Source organism: Phoxinus phoxinus (genome assembly GCF_949152265.1).
Source record: "Phoxinus phoxinus genome assembly, chromosome: 3".
Taxonomy (NCBI): Eukaryota; Metazoa; Chordata; class Actinopteri; order Cypriniformes; family Leuciscidae; genus Phoxinus; species Phoxinus phoxinus.
The window spans coordinates 15,370,435-15,382,953 of record NC_136878.1 but is presented as its reverse complement, the minus strand read 5'-3'; the positions used below and the strand labels follow the sequence as shown (position 1 = coordinate 15,382,953).

Below are 12,519 nucleotides of genomic sequence, written 5' to 3'. Positions count from 1 at the left end.
TCCAATGTACTTCTTATCTTGTTGTTGTTCATCTGGGCCATCCACGTCTCTCTCTCTCTCTGTGTTGTTTAAATCAGGTTTGCTTTCTTCTCTCAGAACAGTGTATAGAACAGCCTTCAGTTCTCAAAAGAACAACAGACTGGTGTGTTTCTAGGAAAATGTTTTTGTGTTTGCTATTTTTACAACCAAAATTTGACTTCAAAGTGTATTTACTTCGGCAACTGAAAAAAGACACTGCACTACCATTTAAACACTTCTTTAAATAGCATAAACATTTAGACTGTGCTAATAATAATAATAATAATAATAATAAAATCCTTTTTTTTTTTTGTAGAATGGAGTAAAGGCTGCTAAAAACAGGGCTTTGCATTTACATTAACATTTTCTTTCAAAATTGTATTTCAAAACAATAGTACTGTTTTTGATTGTATGTTAAATAATTAAATGATACATTGGTGAATATAAAAAGTCTTAGTGTTTCCAAAATATGGAATGGTAGTTTAATTGTTCAGTCCAACTTTATTAGCAAACATGGCTCATTTGGGTTGATTAGCTAAACATACTGTAGCAGTTTTAGCAAAATAAGAACACAATTATGGATCCGTAAAATTAAGACAAAGATACAGGGTACAAATTAAGGACAATTTGTACACTAATAAAAAAATGTAAGTAATTGTTTTGAAGTATTTGCTGCTTTCCCCCAGATTTGGGGCTGTGTATGTGGTCCACCATCTGAAACAGTTCAAGAGCCACTGCTTTAGAGCAACACTTGATAGTTCACAATAGAAGATTGAACAACAATATTCGTGCAGTTTTGTGTGAAAGAAGGCACTTCTGGTTCAACTTAAAAGTGAAGGCTGTCATCATGGAGAAGGCAGATCAAGGCTGCTAACATAATGCAATATTGAAACAAGCCTTTAACATGCACAATGGTGTTGTAGATGTGTGAATGATAAAGACACAGCATTCAGTCACAGTACCGTACTTCAGACGAGACCCTAGCGTAAAGAAAAGAAACAGAGGAGACAAGGACAGAGGCAGACGGAGACACGATACAACTCCACAACCACGCGTCTTCGCTTTGACAACGAGGAACGAAGAGAAAGGGCAAAGTGGGAAAAGGTCAGAAAAACGGCAGGGTTGGTACGGATTTTGAAGAAAAGGAGCCACGGACTCGAGGGACAAAAAAAATAAATAAATCGGAAGCATATTTGAGAGGCCAAATTGGTGGCAGGTTGAGGACAGAGCAGTGCAGATGTGCCTAAGTGTGTGTACGTGTGTGTGCCCGAGTGTGTTAAACTACAAGCCAAGGGACGAGGCTAAGGTGGGTGCTCTCACCACGGAGTTGTACTGCGTCTCACAGTAAGATCTTACTGTGAACTCCATGTCCTCCTCCTCTTTTTCTTTAGCTTGTTTCTCGGGTTCATCCACATCCTTCTCCTGCAGGTAGGTGTCCTGATCCTGAGGCATATATGACATCTCGTCCTTATTTTTAAACTCAAGACTCAGTATGGAAGGGGGGAGAAGTAGGCCCAAGATAACCTAGTGGACAAAACAAAAACACAGAGTTGGAGGGGAGAAAAAAATCCACGGTTACATTTCATTATTTAGTAGTGTGTAGACCAGTTCCTCCAGTCACAGAATGCCTGTGATGATGCAATAACCGTCTCTCTCTCTTTCTTGCAACAATAGCACCCGTGAGATATGAAACGCCAATCTCACCACTAAGGTCTGAACAAAAGGCATAAATAAACCATGCAGAAAGTGAGCGAAATGCAAGGAGAAGCTCTGCACAGCTTGTTTTATTAGGGACTGACATATGGCATCTGTCTGAGAATGTGTCTTAATATTAAAGTTGTCTTTTTTCACATTGCTAGTATCGTGTCGGACCCCCTTTTGCCTTCAGAACTGCCTTAATTCTTTGTGGTATAGATTCAACAAGGTGATGACAGAATTACCCAAAGATTTTGGTCCATATTGACATGATAGCATCACATCAGCTGCGCATCCATGATGCGAATCTCCCGTTCCAACACATCCCAAAGGTGCCCTATTGCGTTGAGTTATAGTGACAGTGGAGACATTTGAGTATAGTGAACTCTTTGCCATGTTCAAGAGCACAGTTTGAGATGATTTGAGCTTTGTGACATGGCGCATTATCCCTCTGGAAGTAGCCATCAGAACATGAGTACACTGTGGTTATAAAGAGATGGACATGGTCACAAACAATACTGAGGTAGGTAGTGGCATTTAAACAATGCTCAATTGATACTAAAGGGGCCTAAAGTTTGCCAAGAAAATATCCCCCACACCATAACACCACCAGCAGCCTGAATCATTGATACAAGACAGGATGGATCCATACTCTCATGTTGTTTACACCAAATTCTGACCCAACCATCTGAATGTCCAGCAGAAATCAAGACTTATCGGACCAGGCATTGTTTTTCCAATCTTCTATTGATAAGCCTGTGTGAATAGTTGCCTCAGTTTCGGCCTTTCTGTCAGTTCAAACCAGTCTGGCTATTCTCCTCTGACCTCTGGCATCAACAAGAAATTTTCGCCCACAGAACTGCTGCTCACTGGATATTTTCTCTTTTTCTGACCATTCTCGGTAAACCCTAGAGATGGTTGTGCATGAAAATCCCATTGGTTAAGCCGTTTCTGATATACTCAGACCACCCGTCTGGTACCACCAAACATGTCACATTGAAAAGTCACTTAAATCATCTTTCTTCCCCATTCTGATGCTCAGATTGAACTTCAGCAGACGTCTTGACCATGTATAAATGCATTGAGCTGCTGGGTTTAATTCTCAGTAGGATGTGTTTTGATGGACAAGCCGATGTAAAAGACCACAGAGCATGTCCATTTTTCCATTCAAACCCTGAAGCTAGTATGCCAACTGTCCCCTTCAAAAGTCCAGAGTACAACATAGTTCCACCAGTGCACCATTTTGAGTGTTCATATCACTTGTTTAACTTTGACACCGGCAGTGACATGAGAAACATTGTATATGTCCAGATTTGTATTCTGTTATCATGATTTTTTTTGTGTGAATTAAATTTCTTTACATAGCCAACCAATTTAATTTGCACATCTCCCAACAATAAATATTCCTGTCATTTTGGTGTCTCTCGAGTAAGAATGATAATTAGACTAGAGATTATTCAGAGAGCTATTAGAGTACTGAAATGGCACTTAAGATGCTACATGCAAGTTGCTGGCCTCATGTTGATGATGGTAAATACAGCAAAAATGACAGATTCACCCATAAAACGCCTCACTTTGGCAGGCAAATTCACAAATACCGTAATCTGTTGAATATATATCATTCATTATAGACGTGATGTAACAAAAGAGGCGACAGATCATTTCTTACAAACTGTAATGTACATCAGAGTGAAATGGAACATAAAAAAGTGATCTATCTATCAGTTGTTGATTGGGTGGAGACAGATCTGAATGTGAGCTTGCAGTCGATTGTAAGAAGGGGGGGGGGGGGGTTTGCAGACTTAATGATTGGGGAAGACTAGCAAAGAGAAGACTATCTTCCCTGGAAGAACCATTTATGACATTTTGCTTAAAAAATTACGAGGTCAAAACATAAAATAAAAAAAATGAAATATGCATGATTTAAGTGTTTACAATAAGATCATTAGATGCATTAAGGTGAATTTCCATTTCATGCTGACTTTTTTCTCCCAGATCTGACCTTCAGGCCAGAGTTCTTGCGCATGCGCAGACGTCCCATCCACATGTCAGTGAGAAGCATCTGGCTACAGGTGTGGGCGATGAAGTCCCTGTGCTTGGCAGCCACTGCCAGCTGTAGACAGGTGGCGTTACTCCAGTTCTTCAACTCGTAGGTCAACAGCTTCATGGCCATCTGTTCATCCTGCTTATAGGACTGATCGAGCAGCTCAACAGCCAGCTGACCAAACTCCCTGATGAAAAAGAAGACGGAATATTTCTGTGCCAAAGATACATTCATATGCACATAATCATACAAGATCTTCTCTACACAACACAAAACAGCTTGTTTTAGGTGTGCAAGCAGGATAAGCTAGTCTCAAATTCCATTACAAAGAGAAAAGGGTGCACATTAGACTTTTATGAATTTTAGTGTCTTTGTGGCCAGCTACTGTTCCTTTGATGGGATGCCAGTTTGGTACATAACAGATGGTCTCCCCAAACGTGCCCACCCAAGAGTTGTACACTCAACAGGAACAGGACATGCAGGTAAAATTCTCGTGTGTACACTCATTCTTGAAGTAACCGGGTCATTATATATCTTTACATTCATACCTTGAATTCTGATTGAGTTCCTGTGAAATGTCATCTACCATGTCGTTTTCTGACGCTTCGTGGGCCATCGCCTTACAGAGCTTACAGGCAACCAGTGCTTTAGCCATGGCCTCCTCGCCATGCTGCCAGAAGAACAGGGCCATCTTCTGCCGTTTCATCAGCACTGCCCAAACCATCAGCTCATGGAATGGGAAAGGGAAATGATTGATTTCTGGGTCATCCAGGTCAATGTCTACTTCCTCTTCTCGTTTTCGTGTGGTCTTCTGACGTCCTCGCCTAATGGGCATGTCATCCTATCATGGTAAAGATAAAAAAAATATACATAATAATAATAATTTTTCCTTTATAATAATAGTAATAACCACATTTAGAATATAAATTATAGGTACTTTATTGTCCTATTTTGCCCTAGTTTTGTAATGATAACAATAAAGTTGCAATATTTATAGTCAAAATTTGGTTATTATTAATAAGAGTAAACACAAATGTAAGATAATTGTAGGTAAGTATAAAAAACCCTCTGAACATGCATTACAAGGAGCGTTTTTCATTGTGAATCTTTATTACTTGATCCAATCCTTTAAATCAAAGGAGAGCTTAAAGAAAGCGTTTCAGTGAAACTCAGTGGGGATTTTATTGGAAAGCAGTGGGATACATAAAATTAAGAAATAAATCTCACCTCCATTCCAAGCAGCTTCAGGGCTTTTGGCTACAACACACACACAAATAAAAACATATACAGGACAAAAATATCAAAACACGTTAGATTTGATTTATGCATTTCCCAAATTGTTTTACCATCCTTCTGGTGCACATGTAAAAACATGGCATGTTTAATGAGTAGATAGGATTCTTCACGCTTAGCAATGATACATTTAGAGCATCTCTCTGGTGGCACCACAGATGTCTGATCTATTTTAAGCCTATACAGCCGCATACGTAGAAAGATGTATGTGTTTATGTTCATGTAAGATAAAATGTACTCACAATATTGAAGTGCATGCATAGATTCATGAATACACACTCTCAGACATCATGTTCTGGCAAACTACTATTTCAGATAGGATGCTCATGTGACATTGGCATGATGGAGCAGCGATGTTTCATGTACTCTCAGTAACCTAGGTTGCACTCTCTGAAGTCTGTTGTGCGTCAGAGGGCTGCGATTTGTGGTTTAGATGCCTGAGCCTTCAGAGGAGTTAAAAATGTATGAGAAAATTAGATATCATCCAGGTGTCAGTGGCTTGAGGATTTGTCTTGACGCCCGTTTACTCTGAAGTGCCGCTATATGGAAATTTGCTCTGCACCGAGTATGTAGTTTGTGCTATGACATTTCTGTGGTAGCTCAGATGGGATTTTTTCCCCCCCAAGTGAGTCATGCTGATAGAAACTCAACACATTAAATTACTTTGAATTTTTTTTCATTAATAGGAACCTGAGAGAATAATCTTGTGTTTGAAAAGCAATAACACTTTATTACAGTGTTATTTAGATAGCAGAAGTGATTGACTATTTAAATGGGTCATTACTTAACTACAAAGTTAACTACTTAACTACAAATGTTAAAATTTAAACAAATATATTAAAAAGACTTTTGTAATATGCATATTTTAAGAATTTCGTAAAAAAAAATTATGAGAAAATATAAAAGTTTTGAGAATGACATTAAACAAAATACAGTATAAATTCTAAAATTAGAATTTTTTCTTTAATTATTTTTACTTTATTCATAGAATAGCCCTACTACACTTTTAAAGGCACAATATTTAAGTTTCGCAGCTAGAGGTCGCAAAAAAAATAAGAATAGGCCTAGCTTGATAACGCTGTGAATGAGCATTGTCATATTCACCTCCACTCCACTGATGGAAAGCAATCCGACGGGACTACAGACATCGTGTTCATGGGTGAGCTAATGTAAAGTTTTATTAACATTACTGTGGTATGAAGCCGGGCAGGGCCGAGAGGCTGGGACATTTTACGTTGCTGTATTTATTATGCTTATATGCAGCAGTCGGCACTCGGCAGCTAGCCTGGCTCTGCCCTCCTACGTACTTGCGCTCAATTTTCATTTTCCTTCAGTACTACGTCTGGGGTTGCGGTATATTCTTGGGTTTTCTCCGATACATTTTTTACCGGTCCAACAAGCGAACGGAGGGAGTGGCTGAGAACGATGACGTTGAGGTCGTGCGCTAGTTTGAGTTGACATACGTCACAAGACTCACGACCAAACGTTAGAGATTGGTTATTGCAGATCCAGAGTGGCTCTGGGCAGATCCAATAGTTTTTAAAGGGCACCTATTATGGAATTTTGAAATTTACCTTTCATGTAGTGTGTAACATAGATCTAAGTGAACAAAAACATCCTGCAAAGTTTGAAATATGAAAGTGCACCGTATATAAAGTTATTGTCTTTCAAAAGTAAGAGTCGACTCGGAGTCATTTTTATGAATCGTTAGAAGACCGAAGCTTTTTCTCTGACTAGATGACGTCAACTTGTCAAGTTATTTGAATACGATACGCCCACTTATTGCGCTCCAAGGCCAGGGAAAACATCATGGCGATGAGACGCTGTGTTCTGAAGTGCGACTCAAAAGCCAACTTTTTCATCTGCCCAAGGAGGAGCATTTGAAGACTAAGTAGCTACAATTCATATAACTATACCACAGAAGTATAGTCCGAGCCTTGTGCTTTGTTCGCACCATTTTGAAGACGATTGCTTTTTAAATGCAATCAAACTTGGATTCGCGAGTCGGCTGATATTGAAGGAAGGTTCAGTTCCAAGTGTATTTGCATCAGCTTCCTCCTCCGTATCACAACCTGTAAGAGTTATTAATAATTGTTGCTTTTATGTTTTATCTAGCATGCTTAATAATTAGGGGCCAAGCACTGAAGGTGCGGGCACCTATTGTATCTGTTCTGGTTCTTATTCTGCTTCTTTTTCTTTTTCTTCTTTTTCTTCCGACTGGGCGTCTATGGCAGCCTATAGAACCGTTTGCGGGAAACTTATGAAAATTGGCACAGTGATAGAGGACAGCCTGAACTATCACCATAGCGAATTTGGAGTCTCCAACTCATTCCCTCTAGCGCCACCAGCTGTCCAAAGTTTCACTCATGTTTATGCTAATAACTTTTGAACCACAAGGGCTAGAAACAAAATTATTTTTTCTTCTGATTCCTGAGCTCACGACGATTCGCCTGCACCCTATGACGTCATTTTCCGTCATAATAGTTTTCCCGCCATTTTGAATTTTCCGAAAAACCTACTTTTTCGAACTCCTCCTAGGCCGTTGCTCCGAATTTCAACGAAAATTGAACCAGATCATCTCCAGACCATGACGACAAAAAGTTATGGAAATCAAGTTGATTCGAATAACCGTTCACGAATACCACGCAATTTAATTTTACGTTGCGCTTGCGAAAACAGACGTAAGGCTCTATCTCCACAACGTTTTATCGGATTCATACCAAGTTTGGTACATGTCATCACAAGCATGACCTGAGGCTACATGCTGCGTTTCGGCGCAGCGCCACCTACTGGTCCGGAGATATGAAGAATTTATGTTTTTGCTTATAACTTCTGAACGGTTTGTCCAAAAATCACAAAAGTGGTCTCGTTAGGTTCAGGGCGTCATACTGAGTTGACTGATATCCAATTTTCCCATATCGGCCATTTTGGCTGTTGGCCATTTTGAATTATGTGCTAAAATGCTGTATTTTATGAACGTATCGTTACGAAACTCAGTATGGGTCATCAGTACAAGGCCCTAAAGGTACTCAAAAGATTATGAGACAGCGCCACCTTTTGGTCAAAAGTTATAATGAAATTTCCAAAAATGTTAATAACTTTTGAATAAATTTGCCTATAGTAATGAGACTGATCTCAATAGATTCCTTGGGTTATGCTGAAAACATAGATACTAATTTTGCCATAGTCAGTCAAACTTCCTGTCCGCCATCTTTATTTTCTTTTAAAACCTACTTTTTCAAACTCCTCCTAGACCGAACGTCCGATTTTCACCAAAATCGGATCGTGTCATCTCCAGACCGTGCCGAGTAAAAGTTATGGATTTCGTGCCGATAGACGAAACCGTTTTCGTAAACCGCAGTGGCAAAGTTGAGGCACAATGCCAAAATTACTATTAAGGCTTTATATCTGCAATGCCTTGACATATTGACACCAAACTTTGTATGTGTCATTGTCACTTCACTCTGACCACATCACATCAGTTTCGTAATTGCGCCACCTATTGGTCGAAAGTGATAATCATATTTTTAGTTAATGTATGTGATTTTTCAACCATTTTGCCAAAATTCATCTTTAAATGTCTTCAATTGCTCCTTGCTGCAGTTGGTCTCTCACTTCCAGCCACTTTGGCATGTCTTGTCGTCTTGCTTGCGCTTGGCCCCGGTGATTGCTGCTTGCAGATATATTTATTTTGTTTGTTGTGTAAGCACCGTTTAGCTTCTAGGTCTTCAATGACAATTGTATTGAGATATGTGAAGTGTTTGTCGTTGTTTTCGGAGTTGTCTTAAAGAATAGAATATAATACCTCGTAGCAACGTAACTGCATTTTTTTTTTGTAAAAACGTTATGTTTATGCATCGGGCTAATGCAAACAAAGACTGATTGTGCTTTTACAATATGAACTCTGGGCTATGCTCGCTAACATAACATTAAATTCTTTATCTTATTTTTAGTTTTTTACTGCAAACTACAAAGCAGTGGACTATAATCATTATTATAACACGATTTAATTGATAAAAGCATCATTGTACTCCGTGTTAAACAATAAGTATTATCTCTGTAAACACTGCTGGGTCATCTGACCAATTTGCAGATTAGCGTCGCGCAAAGGAGGGGTTTGGAAAAGTGAGTCGTTGAACGAATCATTTGGGAGTCGGTGAGCAAATCAGGTAAAAATAAATGCATATTATACGAAAACAAAAGTGTTTTTTGACATTGCATGCACGTAAAACTGTTGTTGGGGACTCCCTAAACAACATTAGGAACATTTTAAATGTCATAATAGGTGCCCTTTAACTTCAACAGAGTACCCGCCTACAAGGAAGTTAACGCTTGTCAATGGAGAGTGGCCAGACTCTCTGTGCAAATTAAATGTACGAGAGTCTGGTAGGACCAGGCTACTCGGCAGCTGCCGCTCCTTTCATTTTGTTGTTTGTTTATATAAATAAAATATATAAAATTAAAGATAGGTTTAATGTCCGCCTCCTTCCCTGAACTTGAACTTTGTTACAGTTACGTTTTATAACTTAAATCACATTATTTTATTGTTATGAAATAGCCGCAAGTGCTGAATTATTAGTTGACGAATTAAAATTGTAAAAACGCAGCACTGTTTTACTTGGACAAAACTATCATACTAAAAATACATTTTAATGTGTTTAAAGTTATGTTATAACGTTACACTGTGGGTTTGCTCGGTGGCTGCTATGAGACACTTGTTGCACATTGCAGTAGCCTAAGCTCGGTATTAGAATATCACATTAAAAGCTGGATGACTTGGGTTGCTAAATGGCATGTAATTCATTTTACTGTTGTTACTCTAAATAAAGCTTTTTCTGAGCTTTTTGCTGTTAGTATTTTGACAAAATAGTGTTGTCTCTGAGGTATGGCACACTCACGGTAAATAAAAAAAAACGAGATTCAAACATAAGACTGACCATATTGAGCTAGGAAGAATTCTGAGAAAATATCTGTGGATAGAGGTATCCAAACAGTTGCTCACCTAATAAAACACATAATGTATTAAAGCATCTTTGATGTTTCCATAGTTTCTATGGAAGTCAAACGGAAATAGTGGGTAACTTTGGTAAAATTGCTGATTTCTCTGGATTTAAACATTGTTAGAAACACTTGAGATCATTTAAATACACAAGTCAACTAAATATATGTGGAAAGGGCGGGGACAAGAGCCATGGGAATTAGAGATGCAACGGCTAGGGACCGGAATCGGCCGATTTTCCGCATGACCGGCCGGTCAGTCTCACGTCTTACCGTTTCTGAGCCAGTCCATTTTGTTGCCAGTGGCGCAATAACGTCAGCTGCGCGTTCTAGCTCTCACTCGTATGCTTGTATGGCATGGCATCGTTTTACTAATTCCTGCAGGTTTCGCACTCACACAAAAGGCACGCACACCACTGATCTATATAAGTGGAGCGCACATAAGCCGCCTCTCAGTCTCAAGCAGCTTGTGAGTCGCAAGCACCAAAATGATTGGCTTACTGCGCTTAAATGGTCAAATACACACATAATTATGTCAAAATGTCCGTCTAATAGTCTAAAATTCCAGCTGCTGTCTGTCATGTTAATAAAAGAACAAAAGACAAAGAAAATAACTCTCTGCTCTTGACTTAATAACTTTTGTAAGTAATTGTAAGCATTAATCTGTATCTAATTTTTACAGTAAAGACTATCCAGTATTATTTTACATTGTATATAATATATTCTATAGAATAAAAGCCTAATTTCTGTAGCATTTCTTTCCTGAATATACTACTGTATACCCTCCTGAAAATCCTGAAAAATTTCAAGCTTGTTTATTTCATTTATTTATTTTATTTATTTATTTCATATCTTTCTTTATTCTATTGCATGTATTTGAATTTTGATTATTTGTTATTTTTTCTTTCTTTTTTTTCGGCATTGAAAAAGTAGATTTTTTTATTTGTATATGCTGTCAATTATTATTTGATAGAAAATCGGAATCGCCAAAAATTGGTATCGGCAGGTTACACGTACAAAAAAAATCAGAATTCGGCCAAGAAAATTGCAATCGGTGCATCTCCAATGGAGCGAGGCTGGTGGCGCGAGTGCTAATGAGCATCACCTGTGCACCACACCAGTCTCGAGTCCCACGGAGGAGCTCCGGAAGGAGAAAAGCAGGAGAGAAAGCAGAGCAAGACGAGAGAGGACCAGCCCTGGACTTTATGTTGTTGTTTTGTTTTAGTTTAAGCGGCACTTGTCCGCATATTACATATTAAATCCCATACCTTTAATCTCCTATTTTTATGACTATTTTATTCTCACATTACAAATGTATTCTTATAACATAACGACTACATTTTAGTAACATAGCAACTTTATATTACTTTGTTCTTGAAATCTTAGTTTGGTATGATGCTGATTTAGAGCTACATGCCATTTTTTAAAGGGTCAATAACATACTCTTTTGGGTCCAAAAAGGTTGTGATAGAGGGTCCGAAATCTCTTCCTGGTGTAATTGCAGCGATAGGCTCCGCCCATGAGGTATTCAATTACCAATCCAATGTCAATCAGGCTGATGCGGTAATCAGGGGGCAGGTTACCCTGTAAACAAAAAGGTTATTAATGGCAACACTGAACCCATGCTAACAGTTATGGCTATGAAAATGACAAACGGTAAAGTCAGACACGAAACACGTACTACATACACACCCATCCACTCTCACTCCACAAACACACTGACATTATTGCTAGAAGGAATCAAGATAATTGAAGAAGATTGTCTGATTCACCTTGAGGTAGATCCAACTGAACCCTGGATATTCTTGCTTGGAAAGAACACACAAGGTCAGTGAGACAGAATCATATTAAAGGGACAAAACATCCCACTGAGACCAAGCAAGTCTAGAATCAGGGTTTGGTGCCATATTGAACTGACCGTGAAAACAATAAGCCTCTCTACCCCCCCAAAAAATAAAAAATAAATAGAGAGTCAGAGAGTAGGAGAGAGAAAGTGAGTAAAATAAAGAGAGAATGGAGTCTAATAATGGGCAGGACAAAGAAAGACCAGGGAAAAGTGATAAGAAACAATTCCTCAGTTGTTAATTTAATGATTTAACTCATCTTCAGGTTTATGCCGACATTAGTGAGCTTTTCCAATTAGAGACTCCTTATCAGGGTGTCGAGATTTTGATTGTAAGACTTAACAACATAAAGAGAACATGAAGTCCTAAGATTCTTCCTTTCATTAGATCTATGGGCCAAATCTCTCTTAGCATAATGACATCCCTCATCCAGCCTTCAGACTATGATAACTAGGCTCTGCTCTGGTTCTGTAATTATCAATGCAGAGCCACCATGGATCTTCTAAGCTGGGCTAATTACTTCAACCTCAGCAAATACCACAATATGCTTCAACTGGCAGGTCATCAGAATCATAGGTGATGCTGCATTTCATTTGTAAAGACATTTTGTACTACAGTAGAGTAAGT

General features: G+C 38.7%; 2 protein-coding genes across 3 annotated transcripts in view; both read right to left on the bottom strand.

Annotated features, from left to right (window-relative positions):
- Positions 1–12,519, bottom strand: part of ankrd34bb (ankyrin repeat domain 34Bb) — a 322,103-nt gene that overhangs the window by 81,910 nt on the left and 227,674 nt on the right. The window lies entirely within an intron of this gene.
- The window catches only part of trpm3 (transient receptor potential cation channel, subfamily M, member 3), a 165,713-nt gene that overhangs the window by 16,162 nt on the left and 137,032 nt on the right, over positions 1–12,519 (bottom strand). The window contains exons 15-20 of the mRNA XM_079605615.1: positions 11,821–11,856; positions 11,492–11,632; positions 4,985–5,014; positions 4,306–4,598; positions 3,716–3,944; positions 1,339–1,542 (exon numbers count right to left, since the gene is read on the bottom strand). Of these exons, the coding sequence (XP_079461741.1) occupies positions 1,339–1,542; positions 3,716–3,944; positions 4,306–4,598; positions 4,985–5,014; positions 11,492–11,632; positions 11,821–11,856 (933 nt within the window). The remainder of the gene's footprint in view (positions 1–1,338; positions 1,543–3,715; positions 3,945–4,305; positions 4,599–4,984; positions 5,015–11,491; positions 11,633–11,820; positions 11,857–12,519) is intronic.